Source organism: Tasmannia lanceolata, unplaced genomic scaffold (genome assembly GCF_043159265.1).
Source record: "Tasmannia lanceolata isolate RefF3 unplaced genomic scaffold, GAP_Taslan_0.1 ptg000013l, whole genome shotgun sequence".
Lineage (NCBI taxonomy): Eukaryota > Viridiplantae > Streptophyta > Magnoliopsida > Canellales > Winteraceae > Tasmannia > Tasmannia lanceolata.
The window spans coordinates 50,988,120-51,012,550 of record NW_027518690.1 but is presented as its reverse complement, the minus strand read 5'-3'; the positions used below and the strand labels follow the sequence as shown (position 1 = coordinate 51,012,550).

The 24,431-nt window shown below is 37.0% G+C and overlaps 1 protein-coding gene across 2 annotated transcripts in view; it reads right to left on the bottom strand.

The window, feature by feature from the left end:
• Positions 1-4,348: 4,348 nt before the first annotated feature.
• The window catches only part of LOC143890529 (golgin candidate 4-like), a 30,244-nt gene continuing 10,161 nt past the window's right edge, over positions 4,349-24,431 (bottom strand). Inside the window, exons 7-15 of one of the 2 annotated variants that reach the window (XM_077395266.1) lie at positions 21,404-21,574; positions 21,122-21,235; positions 17,512-17,655; positions 15,108-15,404; positions 14,917-14,982; positions 8,829-9,031; positions 6,716-6,770; positions 6,403-6,588; positions 4,349-4,893 (exon numbers count right to left, since the gene is read on the bottom strand). In XM_077395266.1, the coding sequence (XP_077251381.1) occupies positions 4,543-4,893; positions 6,403-6,588; positions 6,716-6,770; positions 8,829-9,031; positions 14,917-14,982; positions 15,108-15,404; positions 17,512-17,655; positions 21,122-21,235; positions 21,404-21,574 (1,587 nt within the window). In that variant the 3' untranslated portion in view covers positions 4,349-4,542. The remainder of the gene's footprint in view (positions 4,894-6,402; positions 6,589-6,715; positions 6,771-8,828; positions 9,032-14,916; positions 14,983-15,107; positions 15,405-17,511; positions 17,656-21,121; positions 21,236-21,403; positions 21,575-24,431) is intronic. The other variant, XM_077395267.1, reaches the window with a different exon arrangement.

Genomic DNA, 24,431 nt, shown 5'->3' with positions numbered 1-24,431 from the left:
TACAATCCTTTTCCTCACACACATATATATATATATATATATATATATATATATATATATATATATATATATATATATATATATATGAGAATAGAGTTCCTAAGGTGTCACCTCATATAGCTTATATGAGGTGGCGCTCACAAAACATAAAGGGCCCACATTTTTGGGGTGATCCAAACCACACATTTGAAAGGCCCTTAGATGGATATGGTGCTTACAAAAAATCAGGTCCATAGGATCATCCTAACCCTTTCATTTATGGAGGTTAAAATAGGCAGATTTATGGGGGTTTATACCCATCCATTTCAACCTCCACATATGGAAGGGTTAGGATGATCCTATGAAGTTGATTTTTTCGGCACACCCTATCTATGTGAGGGCGTATCAAATGAATGCTTTGGATCATCCAAACAAAGTGGGCCCCTTATGTTTTTAAGCGCCACCTCATATAAGCTATATGAGGTGACACCTTAGGAACTCTATTCTCATATATATATATATATATGTGTGTGTGTGTGAGGAAAAGGATTGTACGCTCGACCGTACCTAAAGTTAGGTACGGTAGAGTGCCAAATCACATGGGTCCCCCATTTTTGGTGGGCATCTAAATCATTCATTTGCAAGGCCCCATCATAGATAGGGTGCATACCAAAAATCAGCACCATTGAATCATCCTAACCCCTCCAAAACTGGAGGGCAAAATGGGCAGATTTGTGGACAAACACTGTCTATCCATTTTGGCCTCCACAAATGGATGAGTTAGGATGATCCTATGGAGCTGATTTTTTGTATGCACCCTATCTATGATGGTGCCTTGCAAATGAATGGTTTAGATACCCACCAAAAATGTGGGACCCATGTGATTTGGCACTCTACCGTACCTAACTTTAGGTACGGTCGAGCGTACAATCCTTTTCCTCATATATATATATATATATATATATATATATATATATATATATATATATATATATATACACATATCTCTCTCAGAGGAATACTTCAAAGAGCACATTTTTTTTACCATGAGGAATACTTCAAAGAGCACTTTTTTTTTTACCATGATATCCATGAGATCATGAGATCCTAAATCAAGAAAAGTATGTAAGCGCTCTTATACCATACGTATAAATCAGAGGAATACTTCAAAGAGCACATTTTTTTCCTCAATCTATGATCCAATTATAAGGGGTCGTTTGGATACGCAGTACCTCCAAATCGTAGTTGGGAGATGAGAGAACAAGACCCGCCGTCGTTTTCTGTTTTCTTACCCTTCTTTCCATCATCAAGAGAGCAGGAGATCTTCCCATGTTTCCAAGTTTTAGTGAACAACCGCATCTTTGGTGGAAAAGAGAAAAATTGCGAGCGGATTGCAATGGAAGTTAAGGTTGAATTGATTATATGGGTGGAAGGCCGTAACGGTATAAATTATGGATTGGGTGAAATTTTGAGAAATTGGTCGGTGGTAATATGGGAAAGGAAGGTCGTTCAGAAGATATCCCCAAAATGGAGGGCCCTATCGGAGTGATGGATGAAACTAAATTTTGATGGGAGCTCGCTGTGGAATCCCGGCAAAGCTGGGATTGGTGGACTAATAAGGGATGAAAGAGGAAGCAAGATAATAACTTACTCAGGTCTTGCAGGTATTTGTGATGCTAATGAGATGAAAGTGCAGGCATTGCATTTTGGTCTCAAATGGTATGAATGCAACTTGTCAACTCCTCTGATGATAGCAGGGGGCTCTTCAAATATGATAGCATGGCCACGGAGACGTTCAAAGGTTCGTGGAGGCTGTAAGATTTCATTGCAGAAATTAGCGACATAGTTAGAGAAGTCCGTCCTAAAATCGAGCATTGAAGGCGGTCTGCGAATGAAGATGCGGACAATCTGGCAAAAGAGGGAGTCCTGTTGGAGGAGATGTCTATCCGGATATGTTCTGCGGTTGCAGGAAATGGAGATACATGACTACTATTATTTATATTGTATTCATGTTTGATTTTTATGATGGTTTGGGTGTGGGGATCTTACACACTCATGTATTTGGGGACATCTTGTACCCTTTTTGATGCTTTTGATATTTAATAAAGTCAATTTAAAAAAAAAAAAAAAAGGTTTTAGAAATCTCAGGATGTGGGAGAGATTTTTAAAATCTGGATCTCTTACTTAAAATCCAAGATTCTAAAGAGAAGTGAAGTAGTCGGTCTCCTCCTCCCGTCTCCAAACTACGATTTTGATGAAATCCAAGATTCTAAAATCCGCGTATCCAAACGGCGATTTTGATGAAATCCAAAAGGGGCCGTTTGGATATGCGGATTTTAGAGTCCGGGATTTCTTCAAAATTGTAGCAAAGAGACAAGAGAAGAAGCAGACCGGCCGTCGTTTTTGACTTCTCACCCTTCTTTTCTTCGCAAGAGAGTAGCAGATCCTCCCATATTTCCAAGTTTTAGAAATCTCAGAATGCGGGAGAGATTTTTAAAACCTGAAGTTCTCACTTAAAATCCAAGAAACACTGTCAGTACAGCATACAGCAGCTTGATCATGAACCCTCTTTTACACTGTTTTCAAACTAAAAACCTAGATTCTAAATTCAGCGTATCCAAACGGCCCCCAAGTGTATCAAAAAAGCATCAAATTGCTAAATTCACCATAAAAACCAGTGGAAAGATTCAAAGAGTAGATGTTTTCTTGATTCAGAATCAACTATAATTGTATCAGGAAGTCTTGTTCCACCGACATGTTAGGAAAGTCGATGGTTGTCCTCTAGATCATTGATGGATAAATCGCATGTAGTAGATCTTGGATGGACAGCCTGAATAACTCACGTCCGCAAAAGTGTTCTATGTTTTCTCCTCATTAGGACATGGGCATCTGTTACATCTAAGGCTGCCAATTTTAGGCATCACTTCTATAGTCAAAGGAAGTGGCATTTACAGAACGATGAAGGGACATAATATTTTGCTCAGTCTCGAATTAGTCATCGGATCAATATCAAGTAAGAAACATAAAATGATATTAGCAAAATCAAGAAAGAAAATCCCCAACTGTAATCGCAAAGAAGATTGTAGTGGTGAACCAAACTCTCTTTCTTTGTAGTCGACATGGTAATGAGCATGAGCAAGGAATGCCACTACTAATAATCAACTACAAACTTCTAAGGCAGACCATAATTTTTTTATTATCACCGAATATTAGTTTAGGGAGGGAGAGACCGAGCAAATGATGAATTAACAGGGAAAATAAAACTTTACTCAAAATATAGCTGTTTTTCCTTGTTTTTCGGCCACTTCTCATGCTCTCCTATCCTTCTCTCACTCCTTGGTAAACTAATATTTCATGGTTGCGAAACATGGCGTAAATGAAGCTCTATAGGGATAAAGAATGCCACGACTAATAGTCAACTACAAACATGTGAATGAAGCTCTATAGAGATAAGTTATCTTGTCTCTAACCCGTGGTTTATCATGCCATTCGGATTAAAAAGTAGCCCGTTAGAATTTCAAAGTATCATGGATTACATTATAAATCTATTTTTGAAAAATCTTGACTATTCGAGTATCTAGAGGCTTTCTGTGAATTCATTGAGAGATACAGCGTGGTTTTATCATTTAAACAAATGTGAGTATCAAGAGAAGTTTTTGGACTCAAAATCCAAAAGCTAAGAGGGCCTCAGATAAATCATATAAATTTAGAGAACTTTTTTTGGAATACTCGTGATGGAAGAGTTTAACTACGCCGATGTATATGTAATGGGGCAGTTGATTTGGCGGACCTTTTTGAGGCAATCGCATTGATTTGGTCTCATGTTGAAATGACATTCCTAGTGTAAGATAAGGGCTTACAACGCTGCTTCATATGTTCCTGGTGGTCCTAAACAAGGCTAATTTGATCACGTAGGTGGGGCAACGACAATGATGAGCTAGTCTTGTGTTCCCGCAGAATAAGTAATAAGCTGTTACAATTCCCAAAATGTTGCCGGCAGCACAGCTGGTTAAAACAGATGGGACAAGTTGAGTTCGTGCTTATTATCAATACATTCTCTCTCTCTCTCTCTCTCTCTCTCTCTCTCTCTCTCTCTAGCAAAACAACATTTTGATAATGGGATGAACTCACCATATTTTACATTTTTTTAACCAGCTGTCTATTGTAATTCCCAAAAGACTTTCACCAGCCAATCAGATAAGTGTAAAAAAATAAGTCATCCCTCCCATTATGAAAAAAAAAAAAATCAGTAGCCCTGCCCTTTGGGTGCTAAGTAACAAACTAACAACAACAAAAAAATTGTAGGTGGGCCAGCATTGGCCAAACTCCTTTCCTTCAGTCAGAATCAATTAGAAAACAAGGAAGAACGTAGCAGTAAAAGGGGCAAACCTGCCGACCTCCACCTCCGAGCTCAGAAAATGTTTTACTAATTGATATATGAAATACAAAGAAAACTCCCAATCACCCTCTCACCTAAAAGAATGTATGAATTGTCGGAAATAATATTGAATATTGTTACAGCTACGAGTGTCTCTCTACCTTTAATTACACATGCACAAAAGGTCAATATCTTGTGGGTGGTTTTGGGAATTGGGAACTGTGTGCAGGAGAAATCGACAATGTAAGAGGAACTGTTGAAAATTCGTGATCTGACTGTTCAAATTGCTGATTACCTCTCACTGAAAGAGGGCTCGAAATCTGATTCATTGAGAAATGAAATGTCTGTTGTACAGTAGAAGAAGCAGAAGAATTAGATGTGCTCCTTCTCTGCTCGGGAATTGATGTTACCCTTGCATTATTTGGACTTCCTTCAATGGCAACCCTTGATTGCCCAGCAGCACCTTCAGCGCTCTCTCTTCTCTCTCTTTCTTCAGTTTCTTTGAGAAGAAAATCAACCCACAGATCTGCAAAGGACTGGAAAATAAGGGATAGATGAGAAAATCTGTGAAATAACTACCACATGGTTGAGTTAGAAAACCAAGCAGAGTTACTAAAACCAGGGAATCTAACTATTAGAAGAGAATATATACGACAACAGGCATATGCTTTATAAAACAAACATAATCATGCAGCCTCATTCGGTGTACAGTTAAGATACTATTGGGCAACGGCTTTTAATCATATGCCAGCAAAGCAGTTGGATCAACCCGAGGAATCATTTGTAAAGAACATTACTGTTTCAATGAGATTAGTTCGTTTATCACAGCATAAATCCTGAAAACATGTTATTTAATGATGATTTTTTTATGATTGATCAGCCTCGATTATGGTCCAATTTCTCTCGAGTCATAATTCATGCATGACTCCAGAATAATGAGGATGAAGTGTAGTCCACAAAGTTCCTGGTAGTCCACAAAGTCCCTGGTAGATCTTTTTTTTTAGTAAGAGATTACCATGCGCCATTCACTCAATTGAGGGAAACTTTTTAAGGCATTCCGACATTCATGAACTGGTGACAAGGGCAATCAAAAGCTTTAAGAGTGACTACAAAGAGAAGAAGAGTGTCCAGGGAATGGTGGATATCATAAATTAGCTGGTCATAGGGCTAGCTTGAGACGGAGCTTAATTTTCAGGAAAAAAAAAAGGTTTGAGACAGAGCTTTAACTATATCCACATTCAATCCTACAATAAAAGGAGAGGAAACACATGCATTCATGTTGCCATTGCATCAAAGGATAGTGGTAGTTGTTAGGAAAGAACAAAGCATCCAACTGACCAGCAAAATGAATGGGAAAACAACACTGCCGGATTGTGAGGAAATCACAAGTGTTTCGTTGGGACTGTTTTACTGAAAAGATACCTACTTGCTGTGAGACTAGCTGCTTGAGGTCCTAGTGTCCATGCACTCGTATGAAACTCTCATCTCATGCTTGAGAGTTTGTCACAGGAAAGTTATGGATTAGATGAAGGTAGATTCTAAATATCAACACTAACAGTGACGTATGAAATTCATATCTTGGGAACATAAAAATGTATTGTATCTGTAAGAGAAGTTACCATATTAGCAATGCTACCCATGGACAATTTTATTAAGGCTTGCTAGCAAGGGATGCAAGTATTTGACAAACTTTGATAGCATCTTAAATGTGACGTATGGATTAGATGAAGGTAGATTCTAAATATCAACACTAACAGTGACGCATGAAATTCATATCTTGGGAACATAAAAATGCATTGTATTTGTAAGAGAAGTTACCATATTAGCAATGCTACCCATGGACAATTTTATTAAGGCTTGCTAGCAAGGGCTGCAAGTATTTGACAAACTTAGATAGCATCTTAAATGATGGTGGAGAGTACTTCCAGAAATTTAATAGGGTAAAGTGACCTGCTGCCCAGAAATTTAACAGGGCAAAAGAATGATTTCTTCAAAACGGACCAAAATATTTGTGGAAAGGGAAAATATACAGCTTCAAAACAGACCTGACTTTCAGACGGAAAATGAGCAGATACTTCAAGTGAAGCTCCTCCAAAGATGCCACCAACAAGGCGGCCAGGTAGACCCAAGACACCACGGACAACACCTTTACCAGCAACTTGTTGAGCACAGCCTATTCTTTGCTTGTCTTCCTCAGAGAAACCGAGCATGCGAACCATCAGATCCAGAACCTGGAAATCTCTAAATTTGACAGTCAGTTCATGAGCATTTTATCCAAGAAACTTACTTCATGATAATTCTTTGATTTCTAGATGTAATTGCCTGAGTTAAAAAAAAAATTTAAAAAAAAGCATTCACCTCTTTGCTGTGGTTTCTTTGAAAATAGGTCACCAGTAGTTTGATCACAATTCGCCTGCCATCAGTGTGAGTCATCCATCATTTCATATTGGTGGTTTCTATCTCAAGTATTGAGTAAAAAGAAAATAACATCGTAGATTCATAAGTAGTGTACTAATGCCTACAAGGTCCAATGGTTCAATCTCTAATTGAACTAGGTCATATGGTTCAATATCTAACTGGACTCGTGCACATCAATTAAAGCTGGCATGATTTTCAGGTTGTCAACAGTAACAAAATGTTATTTTCTCAAGTTGATCCATGGAATAAACCTCAAAATTAACCAAAGAACAGAATTTTCAGGTTATCCTAATATAAGACCCATGATTCTGAAAAAAAAAATCATTTGATCCAATGGCGATGCCCAGCTGAAAGTTGAGTTAGTTAAAAGAGAATACAATAGGAGAAAATATAAAAAAAATATTTTCTATTAAGAAAAAAATAATCAATCAAAATACATTTAATCAACACAATACCATCTGTGCCGCCATTCTTCAAAATTTAGCAAATGCCGAGTATCCTTTCAAACAAATGGACTTCCCAGATGAACTCAAGTGTGATAGTAACAGAATACCTCATTATTGCAGTATTTGTAAGTGCAAATGCTTTTTATTTGAAAAAAAAAAAAAAAAAAAGCTGCATCCATTCTCACGCTTTACTGCAGAAAGACTTTCCATTTGAGAAGAAGTAATAACAAGAGCATCCCTGAACTAACTACTGGGAAATTGCAGCAGATGATGGTATCAGCTGTTCCATTTGAACCGTTGTTACTGGATGGATTTTTATTTTTTTTGAAATGGAAAAAAAAAATCAAAGAATTATCATGAAGTTTCTTAGTCCCGATAACATGAAATAAACATAAGTAAATATAATGTCGTTGAGCATTTTATCCAAGAAACTTACTTCATGATAATTCTTAGTTCCGAAACCGACTCATTGCATCAACCACTCTTCACTGCCTGCCTTTTAGATGGTATTATTGTTCTACATGCCTACATGCACCCTTGCCCATATTCGTCTTTCATTTTCCCTTTTTGGTTATTCCAAGGCCATTTATGGTTGGGTTTCCATAGCATAGACATAAGTAGATGCCATTGTTCTACTGGCATTGCTTCTGGTTCATATTCTATTTCTTGAACTCCTTATTTCAGTCAGCCTGCTAAGATATTTCTAGTTATGAAGATGCCACAGAAGGGACAAAATAGAACTATCACGGTGCAATATTAGAAGAAATTCAGACAAAAATGAAATTATATAATCGTGTCCTGGTAAGATGATTAGGAAATTACAGGTGAATCAACTTTGGAGCTTTTAATGCTAAGAAAAACCGAGGCCTTTATTTTTTGAATGGTAAAAACTGAGGCCTTTATGACAGGTAAATTTCTTAGGAAGGTCATTCCATATGCTATTATTTGAGGCTTGTGAATGAAAGAAATGGCAGGATATTAAACTATCCCTTATCCATTGAGATCTTGGGAGAAACAAGTTTCATGTGTTTAAGACTAAAAGCCTTTCAAGTGATGATCTTTGGCACGCTGGCATCAGCAGATGAAATGACTTGGATCAAGCCAATTCTTCAGGAGCTCCATTGCAAATCAATATGGTGAATGGCAGATGGATAAGGCACAGTCATTGACTAGACCATTTTTAAAAAAAATAAAGAAAAAAACAAGAAGAAAGTTCTGCCAGAGGTGAGATAAATCCAAATCATGTTTTGGTCCTATCGTCAACATGGTGAACTAGACTATGGTAAACAAATTGCTTTGCACGTTTTTTTCCGGTCTGGTGAATCATGCATGCATAAAAGCATATCATAATTGACTACGTTTTAATCTAGATAAATATTTTTTGTAGAGAAGATGAAATGTATAAAATTAATGTCTGGCTGGCCCAATTAATTTACGATTTATATTTACAACTATAATTGATGATCTACATGGTCACTTCAATCTCAGATTGTAAGAAAAGACTACTTGCAGACTATCTTCACATTCATAACTTTCAAGGAATAAAGACAGAAAATAGAAGCAGCTGCACGGAAGCAAGACACTACTTTCATGGACAGAAGACTAACCTGTCGACAAAGTAATCCGAATCCAATGACATTCTATTAAGTCTCGTCATGCTCTGTTCCAAAGCACGGCGCAGTTTTAAATTGTCTTCCTCGAGCTTCTGCGCTCTATGTTTGCCCTCTGATAAAATTCTTTCAGCTTGTGAAAGCTTAGCTAATAATTCTACATTTTCACGTTTTGATACCTCCAACCTTTGATTTGCATCCTAAAGAAAGCAAAATCAGTTAAATTTCGAATAATGGTCTCAAGGCAACAGCAGAATACGTAACCAATATGCCCACTTCTTTCTGTATGAGTGGGTAGCATAGTCATAAATTTTACTCAAGTTTTCTTGGAAAAACAGTACTATTAAGGATATTTTAAACTCTTTCAATTTATTTAGGACTTCTGGGAAATATCGAAAAAAATAAATTAAAACATATATAAAAGGTGCAAACATAAGAAGGTGGAATGAATAAAGATAAAATAAATAAATAAAGAAAGAAATAGAACATGTGTTAAAAAATACGGGAAAAATTCTGAAAAGCAAAGAAAAAAAATCTGTGTCATAACTGATAAATAAAGTAACTAGTCATGACAATTACAACTTTACAAGTTTGCGGCCTAAATCTAAAACTAAAATATATCACTTAAGCAATGGGACCATTAAATGCATTCATACCAATAAAAGTGTGGGTAAGTTAAGAAAGAAAACTATAACAATGATAAAATAATTGCTATTTTGTGTCAAGTCTCAACTCAATTTTCGTGTCTCAATCAAAATACCAATGCACAAACTAATTCGTACTCTTCAAGATTTTTAATCTCATTAGATTTTTTCCATTCTTCAAGGCGTGTGTCGTCATCATTTCCGTAGAGGAACAGGTGAACTTCATATAACTCTTCGGAACGATAGCAACAAAAACTGTATAGCTATAAAATGGTATATTAATAAACAAGATTTATTGCTATCGTTCCGAAGAGATATATGAAGTTCACCCGTTATACGGAAATGATGACGACACACACCTGAAACTCCTCCATAGAGTTGTCAAACCTAATTATTGGTTTGCATCACAGTTGATCAGGATAATTATATTTGTTGAATTACGATCATGCTTCAAATGCATGGCACCTTGTCAAATTAACTATCATAACTATTGTTTTTTAGTGTTACATATTTGTAATGAAAATTTTGGTTATGAATCTTGTAGACATTATAAACAAATAGCCCCCCCCCCCCCCCCCCCCCCCCCCCCCCCCAAATTTTAACGTGATTAAGCATTAAAGTTGCCCACAATTCATGTTACAGGGGGGCGCATCATCCTACCGGGAGGGACGGGGGTGGGGTTGAGAAAAAATCATCTTCCTGAACAATATATTATTATTTATTTTCTAAGGTAAATCCAGTTGAGTTCTTTATGTATTATTTATATACGTCTTGTAGATGTTTTTTTTTTTTTTGAAAGATCATATTGAGGCAAGTTTCTCAAACAGTTGTGGACTTTTCCCTATAAAAGGACCCCCACGCTCAAGGCATAGGCATTCTCTCACTTTGGGAAAACAGTGCTCTTATTCAATCTTCTTCTTGTAGATGTTATAAACAATATATTATTATTTCTTTTATAAATTAAATCTAGTTAATTTCTTTATGTATTATTTTATAATATGAGGAAAGTGTTTCTAGTCTGTCCGACTAGAGATCATTCTCTAGTCCACCACGCAAAAACACTTGGGTCCCACATATTTTGTGGTGATCTAAAGCATTCATTTGATAGGCCTCATCATAGATAGGATGTCCACAAAAATTCAGCTTCATAGGATCTTCTTAACCCTTCAATTTGTGGAGTTAAAAAATGGACAGATTTGTGGCGGTTTATAGCCGTCCATTTTAAGCTCCACAAATCATTGGGTTGGGATGATCCTATGAAGATAATTTCTTGGGGACACCGTCTCTATGTCAGGCCCCATCAAATGAATGCTTTGCATCACCCAAATATGTGGGACCCATGTGTTTTTGGTCGGCGGACTAGAGAATGATCTCTAGTCGGCCGGACTAGAAACACTTTCCTCTTTATATATATATATGTCCTGTGTATTGCCTCATGGTAAAGGATACTTGTATCTATATCCATGATGTGTTTCCAGAAAATGTTGGTCATATCATTGCTTCCATATCCATGTCTGTATCTAGGTACCAGAACATGATATATCCTTGCGAAGTCAAAATCACTAGCTATATCTCCTGTTACCAAGTAGTGAAATTCTCTGCTAAGTCAAAATCACTGGTCACCAAGTAGTGAAATTCTCTGGTTTAGTAGATTTCTAGGGCAAATTTTGACAATAAAATTTGATGTGGTCCGACGAATTTCAGATCCAATTTGGAAAGTCCCATGGGATAAAAACTCTAGTACTAATGTAGGGGATATTCAACCTCAAAACAAAGTAGCAGAAAAATAATATGAAAATGTGATCAAATCACTCTTCAAACTATTCATACACCACTAGAGAGAAAATTCCTCTTAGCTATTGCAAAGGATATGTAAATAATACAAACTAAGCAGTGGGTAAATAAAAAAAATCAAATCCAAACCTTCTTAAAACTGTTACTACATCACTAGAATGAGAATTTCTCTTCAGTTCCCCAATAAGAAAAAACATCAATTGCAGTGTGACACTTTGACATGAAAAATAACTTTTATAGAGATAAGCCTCTTTGGATATCTCTATAAATTATTTCCACATGATCTTATATGCAAATGGGTTTGAAGTTAAGTATGATTATTTGCAGAGAATAGTTATATCAGCTTTAGAATTGAGAATTCAGTTAATGGCTTCTGTTAACTTACCAACTTCTCCGAAAGCTTAAGCTGTTGGAGAGAGGCGTTATTTATCTTTTATACGTTAACACTCCTCCGCACGTGTGGCCCACTTGGCAAACACAGAAGTTGGTAAGTTAATATGGTATCAAAGCCAAAGGTCTCGAGTTCAAACCTCCCGGATATCAAAAATCCACATGTGATGGTCGGCCCAAAGTGGGACCACATGTGCCACGTGTTTGCCAAGTGGGCCACACGTGCGGAGGAGTGTTGAAGTATAAAAGATAAATAACGCCTCTCTCCAACAGCTTAAGCTTTTGGAGAAGTTAGTTAGTTAACAACTTCCAAAGTGGTGTTAATGTCCTATTGGCAAATAAGATTAAATTGGAATAATCTTAATTGCAAATAAGGACCAATTTTGTGGCACCCAAAAAGGCTCCAAGACTCTCCCCTTCGATTCTAATTCAAACTACCAAATTGAGACCTCTTTTGCGGCCCAATATCTATTACTATTTGGCAGAAGAGAAATTGGAGAATTATTGTCCATTTAACACGTCAGTGTGGATGATTTTTACCCTTTTTTGGCCTCCCCACATATCTGTACATACTATATGTGAGGGTAAAATAGACATTTTATTTCACCCGAAATATAACACGTCAGCATTACTCTTTTACCATTAACCCCTTTGCTGATATCTAACATCTAACTCTATGAGAAATTATTTGAGGGTAAAATCGTAATCTACATACGAAAAGTACCGACACAGGGTACCTGTCTATGACAATTACGGGGAAAAACTACCAAGAAGAGGTAAAGACATATGACAATGACGGAAGAACTACTTTCTATTACTCACGCAGGACACTTGCAAAATATTGACGGATTCCGGGCACCTGAAGAGGAACAACAATTATGGAAACCTCTATCGATTGGAGGGCTAGGATCAGCCTATATCGATTGGAGGACTACGATCAACCTATGGAAATGATTTACAGCACAACCGATTGATGTTGTGTTCCATCACATGGACGGTTTGGATCAACATATATTTTTTTTACTTTTTTTTACAAAGGCACCCATTCAACCCACATATTTTCAATCCTACCCCCTCCTTTATGCTTTTTAACAAAGGCACCCATTAAAGCCATATAATTTCAATCCTACCCCCCTCCTTTATGCTTTTTTAATTATGGAAACCTCTATAGATTGAAGGGCTAGGATCAGCCTATGGAAATGATTTTACGGGCACAACCTATTGATGTGGTGTTCCATCACATGGATGGTTTGGATCAACCTATGATGTGGTCCGTACAGTTCTTTGTCAGCCCGTGCATCGCACGGGGTTTTTTTACTAGTAAATTATTAAAACGGTATAGCTATGGTTAATCAAACTTAAACAAAGAAGCTTGATAAACAAGAAAACAAAGTAACCAAAATACATACCATCTAAAGACACCTATGATAGCGTAAAATTCTCCATTAATCTGAAAATATGCATAAAACCCTGACCTGAAATTTCTGGTGAAACAGACCACTGAGGACCCTCCACTGACTTGCATGATGTCACACCAATATCATAATGATTAATGACATCACTGGAAGGGACACTACAACGCTCGCTGCTTAGTTTTTTTGATGAATTTTAGGTGCGGTGGGAACTCCTGGGTAAATTTATATGCATCGACTTCAAAAAGAATTTCATTGGAAAGGAAGTAGGGATGAATTTTTATTTCACCTTGTTCAATGGGAGGAGGCACGCAAACCCATTAAAAGTTATGGATTGGAGTTATGCAAACTTAAAATAGTGAATCACATTCTGTTGGGTAAGTGGCTTTGAAGGACATATGTAATGGGGAAAATAGGGTGGGAAGTAGGTCTTTCCTCGAGGAGTATCGGGTCTGAGAGTGTGGATAGTGGTTAGCAGTGGGGAAACATTTTCAACCAGGGTCATTAGGTTTAAGTTGATTGGTGATATGGTCTGCATAGTTATATTATATGAGGGGTATCATATTTCTACATTGGACAGATAGAAGAGAGAACTAAGAGGAATGGATCCTTACTTTTAGGAGGAACATGAAGGATAATGAAATTGAAGCTCTAGAGTTCTTGTTAGGTATACTAGACAGAGTTTAAGTTCTCATAGTTCAGACCATTGTTTGTGGAAGTTGAGTCCTATCGAGTTCTCAGTTAGACCTTTCTTCGAAAATGTGGTGAGTCTGTGTTGTTGTAGCACCAGAGAGCCAAGTCTGGTCCATTCAGGATCTACCTAAGGTTCTTTTTCTTTTTTTTCGCAGCTGGCTTGGACAAAACTCTAACAAACTAACACTGGTATCATGTGAGCTACTTTTAAGGTGTTGGTAATTCACTCTTTTGCAGGTCCTTCTTCCTACTCTGTCCAGGCTTCCTTCATCCATTTAGAATCTTTCGGAGCCTTGGGCAGAATTGCATATGCCTAATACTTGCCAAGGTATAAAAAAATATCCACTCCATCCGTAAGAAGACCAAGCATGACTTCGATAAGAATTAGGGGTTCTGGAAGGGAGAAGATTCGAACAAATTGGTTTGAAATTGTGAGAAATGAATTATAAAAAAGGGAGGCCCAGGGCACGAGGCTCCCACCATTGCGGGGTCTGGGGAGGGATACATGTATGCAGCCTTACCCCTGCTTTGCAGAGAGGCTGTTTCCGTGACTCGAACCCGTGACCACCAAGTCACAATGGAGCAACCTTACCGTTGCGCCAAGGCTCGCCCTCTGTGAGAAATGAGTTATAGAAGAGGGAAAATGTTAGGGATGCAGAACTCCTCCCAGGGGTCTTTAAAGCTTAATCGTTGTGGTAGTGCATTTGGGAATCTAGGACAACACGTGTAGGCATTTTATTAAGACCATGAAAAGGGGATTAGGATTGCGGGATTCACCATGTATGACACCTCATATTCATGATTGGCACCAAAATATGATTCTGTATCCACGTTAAAGATCACATACAGCAATTATTAAAAACTCATGAGTTTCCTTAATATCATTACATCATAATCCACATAAGCTATAATCCTGATGTAGAAACTACAAAATTATAAATCGCCAAATATACGTTTCTTAAGGTGCCTTAAGACACAAATGCAACATATGGAGAAGCAAAAAATCCTACTAACCAGAAAAATGCACATAAAACATGGTCTAATGCATGGATGCACATCTCTGGTAATAAACTATGTAGAATATGATGTATTAATTTAAAGAATATCTGGTCTGAATCATGTTGAAAGCAGTTAAGAGAATGAGGTACATACCTCTGACAATTGAGAAAGTTTAGCTGATTCTTCTCTAGCCACAACCAAATCTCTTCCCAAACGTTCCTATTGTGCGACATCCAAGTGAGCATTAACATCAGAAATCATAATCTAAGCACTACCTATTGTCATATATCATAGTTCCCTACCATAGTCCTCAAACAAGCAAGAGAAATTGCTATAAGGTTTACCTTGGCTTCGGTTTCAGCATAGTATTGGCCAAGAGCAGTTTGAAAATTCAATAGTTCAACATTTTTTGAATCCACTGTGCTCATACAGCTCTCAAGTTTCTTCTTTAGGTCATCAATTACTTCATTTGCCTTCTGAAGTTTATCAATGTTGATCTTATTAAACTCCTCCTGACTAGACCTTGCCTGATTCAGAGTTCTTTCCAAATGTGATATTTGAGCCCTTTGATATTCGTCTTTTGCTCGAAGCTCCTCAATGATTCTGCTGTCCTCATCCATCTTATCTGATTCTTCAAGTTCCTAGACAATATCGTAGTAGAAGAAACCATCTTCAATTTGACAGCAGAATGTTTGAAGGACAAACTCACTTAAGAAATGTACGCCCCAATTTTACAAAGCATTCTACACAGTATGATTATAGTCATGGTTTTAAATTTCGACCGATTTTCGGATTTCGGTGGGGACCGAAACCGAAATTTACTGAAATGTCATTTTTCGCCATTTACCGAATTTCGGACTGAAATTTTGGATTTTGGTCCGAATTTTGGGTAATTTCGGTAATTTCGGTCCGAATTTTCAATTAAATGCCATTATTTATTTATTTTTAAAAAGTGTTACAAAATTTCAGCCGAAATTTCAGAATTTTGGTCCGAAATTTCAGAATTTTGGTCCGAAATTTCGAAAATTCGGTCCAGAATCTCGAACCAAATTACCAAATTTCAGACCAAAATTTCGGATTTCGCCGAAATTTTGGTTTTCGGTGGGGTCCGAAACGGTTACCGAAACCGAAATTTTAAACCATGATTATAGTGATATAAATTAAAAACAATGAAGTTCAAATTGCACAGTCCACGCTTCAGGTGTCTGATATCATTTATCCTCATCTGAAGCTTAAATCATGTCTGTGGAATTTGTTTTTCTAGGATGAAGAAAAAAATTATTCAGAAGGCAAAGACCAAAGTGGGGCACCGGCCAAGATGGTCAAAGTCGGCAGACAAGAAAAGCACAAAAGAGGATGGAAATATAGAAGATGCATTTAAGCATATGGGTTTGTAAGGCTTCAACTAGTTTGGGACAAAGGCTTTGTTGAGTTGAGTTGAGTTGGTTTGTAAGACTTCCTTATCACTTCATGTAATCAGGTAATCGTAATCCATTCCTAACTTGATGAGGAGAAACTACGAAGAAATACGAAGAAGATTATGGTGTCTTTGTCAGAGTTTTCCTAGGCTGCCACATCGAATGGCAATATTTTAACTATAGAGAGAGATATAGTGTGAAAACCAAGTTCAAAATAAATCTGGTGAGGGCTATATCAGAATTTAATCCTTGTTACCTGCCTTCCATTGGGGAGCAACGCCTCCCTGTTTTTGGTAAGTAGGTGGTAGATCATATTCAGATTTAAAAGTTCAACTAAAGGAAATGAAGCGAGGGTTAGATGAAGTGAAAAAAGAGAGGTAAAAGCATTAGATATCTAAAAGGAACTCCATCCCCAAGTTTGCATCATTTGATACTGAACAATGATCTTAATTTCATAAATCATAAGGTAAAAGTTGATGCATGAAGCGAATATGTAAAGTATTTGGCAATGACTTTTTTTAGTGATATTTAAGAGTAGTAACGAGTATAGAGAAGTACAACTAATATCCTTTTGGAAGAATTTTGAGAACAAAAATTGTTAACATGTCCTTCAGTTTTGGTTCATATGATGCTGACTAGTCCTCATGATTTATGACTCCAGTATATGGATCTAGCATGAAAAGCGAGGAGTAGAATATTAACCTAGATTAGGGAGAACTTCCAAAGAGCTACATTACCTGTGGAAGTAATCGGATGGCCTGGCAATCATCACTTAGTTCTAAGCATTCAATGTTGTTCTTTAGTAGATTAGATCACGTTATGCAGTCCAAGGGGCATGCCCGGTTAATTTTCAAGCACTTTTAAATACCTATACGGCTATACCCAATGATGTCATCAACTATTCACCCATCATTCTTTCAACTGAGCATGACGTTTATAAACATTTCCTTTTCAGTTAAAAGATTGTGAAATTTAAAATCCCCTTAAATAGCTTGGTTGGCAGTCAATATCTGATCAAGAATTCTAGATTCCCATCCAGCAATCGGCAATATGATTTCCTGTCTATAGTGCACAAGCATTCGATTTATAAATTAATCCAACATTTGCCAATATTAACATTTTCCATCAAATGGAAGTAAAAATAGCATTTTGATACTACACTACAAAGAGGACCATTTGATCATACAGATAGAGCAAGAAGCTCCCAACACGAAATAAGAAACTGGCAAGCAAGAATCAGCATCACATCTTACAAAACTGCCAATGATATTAAATGCTGGCATGATAAGAAAAACACCATCAATATTCATAGATAAAAAGGAAAAGCTACCTTATCTAACAAGTGCTGCTTGAGTCGGGCCAATTCTTGCAATGCTTTGTCCCTTTCTAGGCAGGCATCCTTTAAAGCGTTCTCCAACATAAGTATTGATGCCGACATCTCTTCTTTTCCAGGAAAAGTTTCAGATGAATGAGCCTGCAAGGTTAAAATGTGCATTTACATAAGAATGCAAAGAGCATACTTGTTCATGCTATCAATCAATAAATTTCAAAAAACTCTTTATCATATGAAAGTCGAATAGGATTTAAAGATTAATGGCCTCTTCGACATACTTGCTCATGCTATCAATCAATAAATTTCAAAAAACTCTTTTTCACAAAACTCCTTTCATATGAAAGTCAAATAGGATTTAAAGATTAAGGACCTCTTTGGATACACTGAAAATTATTTGCATATGATTCTTGTTAAAGTATAAAAGATAAATAACGCCTTTCTCCAACAGCTTAAGCTTTTGGAGAAGTTGGTAAGTTAACATGGTATCAAGGCCAAAGGCCTCGAGTTCAAACCTCCCAAATAGCAAAAATCCACATGCGATGGTCGGCCCAAAGTGGGACCACATGTGCCACGTGTTTGCCAAGTGGGCCACACGTGCGGGGGAGTGTTAAAGTACAAAAGATAAATAACGCCTTTCTCTGACAGCTTAAGCTTTTGGAGAAGTTGGTAAGTTAACAATTCTAAAGTTAAACATAATTATTTGTATACAGTTCCGTTAATAGCACGTTTTTTTCTTTCGATACATTCTTAAAATAATTTCATTTAAAAAAATAAAAAACATATTATACATAAAGATCATTGGTTCCCTTCTCCGCTCACCAACTCTACATCATTGTTCACCTGGTCATCCTTTGTTGATACCGATCGGAAGCACAAACATAATCATTTCTTGCTCAGATGATAATACTATGCACATCGTCGAGATCCAGTCAGAGCGAGCCTTGGCGCCAATCATCGAACTTCATCAACGATGAGTACAGTGAAATTTGTGTCGCTTGGCAACATTCATCTTGCCGCAATCAACCAAATCATAAATCGCAAAGCATTATTACCGATCAGACAATGATCTTCAGCCCATTGCTGATCAAAATCCAGTTAATCCACACATCCACCAGAGAAGAAGTCGAGCAACACCCTAGTTTTTCGCCATTTCCCGCCACAATTTCTTTCACTGCCGAGCGTCTCCATGATCATCGGTCAATCACCGCCATTCAAAGGATGTCATTTCGGCCATCACCCGACATGAACTAGCGAGTTTTCCCTTTTAGTCGAGGATGGAATTTCTAACCAAACATCACGTTTCTAGAGTCAATGAGAACTGCTATTGAACCTGCTGGAATTTTATGAACACTATAATTTTAGCTTGTGGATCTGCATGTTAGGAACGGATCTATGCTGAAATTATGAAGATCTTGTAGATCTGTCTTAGAATAGATTTAAGATGGCAACAAGGATCAAATCTGGTGAAGAAAGGTTGATGATTATATAATAAAGGCAGTCGCTTAGTGTGGTCATGGCAGCAAGTTCAGTTCACTGTGAACTTGCTGTCATATAGCAATTGGATCTTCAATTGATTTCATGCTCTGGACGAATTCACAGATCTGAAATGACTTCTCATTGAACACGATGAATAGAGACTTTGATCTTAGGCAGAAAATCTTAAAACTTGAATCAAAGAGACGACGTTGAACTTGAACACAAGATAGATAGAGTTACATGAACAGTAACAACAACAAAAAATTTGATCCAGGAAATTACAAAGAGAGGAGATAATTCTTCCTACATGACATTCAAGTACAAGAGGGCATGGAGACGACTTACTCTTGCAAAGGAGGCTCCCTCTCTACCTTAAGAATCTCCCTCTTTTAAAGAAACTCAAAAAGAAAAGAACTCCAAGGGTAATCACGCCCAGAATTTTTCTTAAACTCTCTCAAAACTTCTTGCAAATGTCCTCCCATGCTCTATATATAGAGGGAGGAGAAAGCTCCAGCTCTTGCCAGCTCAATGGCTGAGGTGGCACTCTTGCACAGCAAGTAGCCAGCTGTCACCCTGATTAGTTGGCAGCTGATGTGGCAATAACCTCTTGTGGACTGTTTCATGCATTAAACACCCACCTACTTGCCATCACACGATCAGACTTTTCTCCCCTGTTACCATCTAATCAACTACTCCCTTTTGACTCCTATGTCATGGTTTTAAATTTCTCCAAAACTTCCTCAAAACGAACGAAATGTTTCCGTTTCCATCCCCACTTAAACTAAATCTCACTGAATTCCTTACATGTCATTATTTCCCCGAAATTTTGACTAAAATTCCAAAAATTTGACCGAAATGGTCAGAACGACAAAAAATGAAAAGATGTTATAATTTACATTTCATTTCATCTCATTAATGTAGAGAATGATATTTGCTAGACAACATCAATGAACTGCACAACAAAGTAACCGTATCTTATGCATGGGATGTCAGATCGGCATGGGAACAATAATAACTCTATGTGGTATTGACATAGAGTTGGGGTCCGTGGAGGTCATTTTACTTTCTTATACATCATTACATTATACTTCTTTATTGACTTTCGTGTTCCAAACATGTGTGACAATGCATGTCACTAGGTGTTCGATGTGATTAAGCCATTATGGTTTATGGATGGCTTTCTTGCTTATGTGATAGTTTCTAAGTATGTATTTGTCCTTATTCTAGCATTTCCCAAAGTTTAATTTTAAAATTTCATCATTTGAATATCTTTTGATACGTTTCTGTGATTTTACAAGATTTCCACCGAAACCAAAATGTTTCCATTTCCGTACCGACCAAAACCAAAAATTTAAAACCTTGCTGGCATATAAAGAGGTCTAATAGCTGTAATTGGACCTTCTCTATTAAACCCTGTGATTCCTGCTCTAAGTAAGGAAATTGAAAAGCAGTACGATGTTCCACTGTGGCTAAAAAGGTTGGTGGTGAGGGAAAAGTCACCAGAGTACTCTAATAACATAAGGTTTTTTGTGGATCATTTTTGGCTTGTATTGAACAATTTGTTCCTTCACAAAAATGGGGTATACATGCAACAAATTCTCATCTTGCTTGTCTTCTTTCGTGGAAATCTGCAGTCTATAAAAAGCTGTCTCTGAGAAACTCTGTGGTATTTCCTTTTTCTTTCATTTCAACTTCTAGGGAAAATCCATTTGGTTCATTTTTTATCAGTTCACACGACTTCAGGCATGTCCCATTGGATTCAAGGACTCCCCTACGAACTCTAATGTAACCATTCAAAATTTATTACAAACCCACGCCCGGAACCTATGCTTTCCTAGTATGACGTAGAAAGTTTTCCAGGCACCATCCACATTAGAATAATTTGGTAAACAAAAATGCTGCAACATTCTACCAACATTTGCTTTTTAAACATAGTAAACAAAAGCACATACTCCATTAAAAGTAAATACAAATTGTACCAAGAGATAAAGCAAGTGACCCTATAAGTATCAAAAACATGTCAACTAGCAATTTGGAAATTAACAGCAAATATAAACTCAATACTAAAGTGAAGGTTTTGGCCGGCCATTCACCTAGACTAGCCCATAATGAAACCAAAGAAAAAAAATACCTCACTGAAATCATTCATATGCTTATCTGAAGGACCTGAATCAGCTGCATAGGTTTCATTGGAGGTATGCTTTTCCCGGAGTTTCAAGGCAGCCAAAAGTTCATCCTTCTCTTTCTACATTAGGTATGAACATATCAAACCCAACAAAGAATCTCAGAATAACAATGGAAAAGATACAGAATTTGAAGCATTGAACAGTACAGAGGAAAGACAACAAAATGCTAAGAGAAATAGTAGATACAAACAAAAGCATGCTTCACTGGAGTGTGCACAAGGATAAACCTTAAGAGCGATATTCTCCTTCTCTATTGTCATGATCACTTTTTTTAAACTCTCAGCAGGTTCATCTGGTTCTTCTTCCAAGTCCCTTCTGTTCAACTCCAGTTGTAATCGTTTTATTTCTGATATTTTCTCATTCAATTCATTGCTTACCACCTTCATCTCCATAGAAATCTGCCCGTTGGAGGTCAAAATTCCATACAAGAACCATCAGGAAATGAAATTACTGATGGGTTCAGTAATTATCAGCCACATTGTGCATGAATTCCTACATAATAAGTGAAATGATGAAATGCAAACAATAGCAATATCCCCTTGGCTCTACCAAATATACAAATTCCCATCTCAAAATGTAAGAAAGTTGACGATGTAAAAGGAAACACTATGATATGCAACATATATAATATATAGTAAATGTGAATCTTTCCTTTGTCATTTGTATTTTTCCATGGAAATTATTATTGGAAAACTTTTTCCACGGAAAGTTTTTAGATTTTTTTATTTTTTTTTTTGAATGGTAGGGTGGATTTTTTACACCTCATGCATAGCGTGGGAGTGGGACCCACACTAGTGCCTGAATAGATGAAAAAATTTTACAGACCAAATTATGAGATTTTTTTTACTAGACTTTTGGGATTTAATAAAGTTTGGACATGATAGAATTTATGAATTTTTTAATTAGAAAAATACCACATCATTTGGAAGTTAAAATTTTGACTCGGCCCGAATTTTTCAAATTTTGTACTAGAACTAGAAAGTTGACTTTTTATCCAAATGGGTCTTGAAACTATTTTTAATAAATCCAAAAGTGGGTATTCCCTCATTTACATGTAAATATTAAGTAAATGGAATTTACTTAAAGGACTTTACATAAATACTAAGAAGAGAAGAGGAGAGAACTAAGAAGAGGCAAGAAGAAGAGAAGACAAAAAAAAACTACAATGGGGTATTTCGGACAAAATGTGGCATTTTATCCGTTTCGTTCCGGATTAATACTAAGAAGAGAAGAGAACTAAGAAGAGGCAAGAAGAAGAGAAGACAAAAAAAAACTACAATGGGGTATTTAGGACAAAACGTGGCATTTTATCCGTTTCGTCCGAAATCCAGAACGAAACGGAAAATATGCCGTTCCAGACCGAAATAGTTTCGTCCATTTCAGATGAAACAAAACAGAATTTATAACTAAGTCCTAGGTATATTTGGATATGTCAAAATGTGAAATAGAGGACGTGTCCACATACATAAAGATCTAAACTAATAAAGCAAACAACCATAAAAATAAGAGATATAGATAATAGTCACAGATATCTCTGACAATTTCGAAAATATAACGATATTTTGCAATTTCTTTGATAAAACGACATAATCCAGAAATTGTTACAAGATATTGAAAAATCATTGAGATATCTACATATTTTATTTTTTACCGCAAAAATATCATGAAAATATCGCGATGACTTTGTGCTATTATTAAATTTAATATTTTTATATATTTCAAATATTTTGTTTTTCTAATTTTCACGATACAAACATGAAATTAACAACAAAGTTTAAATATCCACGGATACACCATTCCTGACAAAATTTGAGCCAAATAATAGTGACTATGATATAGATGACTCAAAAATCAATGGATGGTCTCTCTAGAAGTGTCCCGACCATATCAAATGATTAGTACCCGGGAAAAAGACTGCAAATGCACTACTGGTCTGCCCGCAAAGTGAATAGGTCCCATGAACGACAAAATAAATAAATAATAACCAAGCAAACCAGCAAATCAAGTAGTTTTGTTGTGAATTAAACCACGGTTGCATTGTGCCATTGTCCCACAAGCTTCAGAACTAACTGGTAGCATCACGTAATCTCGGTGCACTCAATCATTACTGTTAGAAGGATAAGCAGTCGTTCAAACTTTATGTCAGGATTCCATCTTCGAAGAACTATCACTCAACCTTCAAATAACAAAGGTCCCCCCTCCAGCACTCGATCACAGTCCTCGTGTAATCCGAACTTGGAAGTAGTTTTACATTTGCCCTGGAATAGAATGTCGAGCTTCCCACCGGATTCCATATAATAGTAATGACTCTCAGGAATCTCGGAAAATAGGGTATTCTACGCAAGACATAGCCTATAGGGTACTGTACCAGGTTTGGTTATTCTTCTTAATCTCCTGTTCCGGAGATACTGCAACCCGGCGAGAGGGGCGGGGAGAAGGATGAAAGGTCTCAAATACGATGCCCCTCAGGAAGCGGAGAGCTGCAAAAAAGACTAGAACCTATGAAGAAGACAGGAAGGAGCCCCTGCGTATTGAAACCTACCTGGACTAGATCTTCTGACTCTCGCTTAAAGATGGATTGGCGGGTTCCTTAAAGACTTGCTTTCTAGAGTAAGGAAGGAACTTCCCAGTATACGGAAGAGAGTGAAGCTCACCCTTCGGGTCCCGTGCCTTTGGGTTCCTTCGGGTGTCACAAATGAGGTAAGGGTGGTTTGTTACTTTGTTTTTCCTTGGATGTTTGTGTTAAGCTCACCTTGCTTGCCGCTCATTCGTCGCTTGCCTTACATAGAACTACAGCCCTCCCTCTATTACTCTAACCGCCAATAACTTCAACTAATGTCATATCATCACATGGTGGTATCTGCCTCCACATAATATATGCGAGTCCAAAAGCATACTATACCTGATACTGATTTTGACATCAGAGTCATAGGTTGCACAAGCACCAGAATCTACTAAATCTTGATTAGAGAACAAGGATGCTTAATCATTTATTTTGGGTCCAGAAAATTATGCAATATGGTAAACTAACAAAAGGTAATAGAATTCAAATCTAGAAAGTAAGAAAGCAACGTAGAGTCTACATCCACTAGAAACAATTTCCACAAGACATATGTTACCATTAGAACAAATAAAAGGATGCAGCAATAGTGTCGTAGCCAAGTCAACCCAGACAATGAGCCCATATTCAGGTTTTGAGAAACAAAGATATAAATTAAATTCATAAGAAAAGATCGTTAAATTTGTGCTGGATTG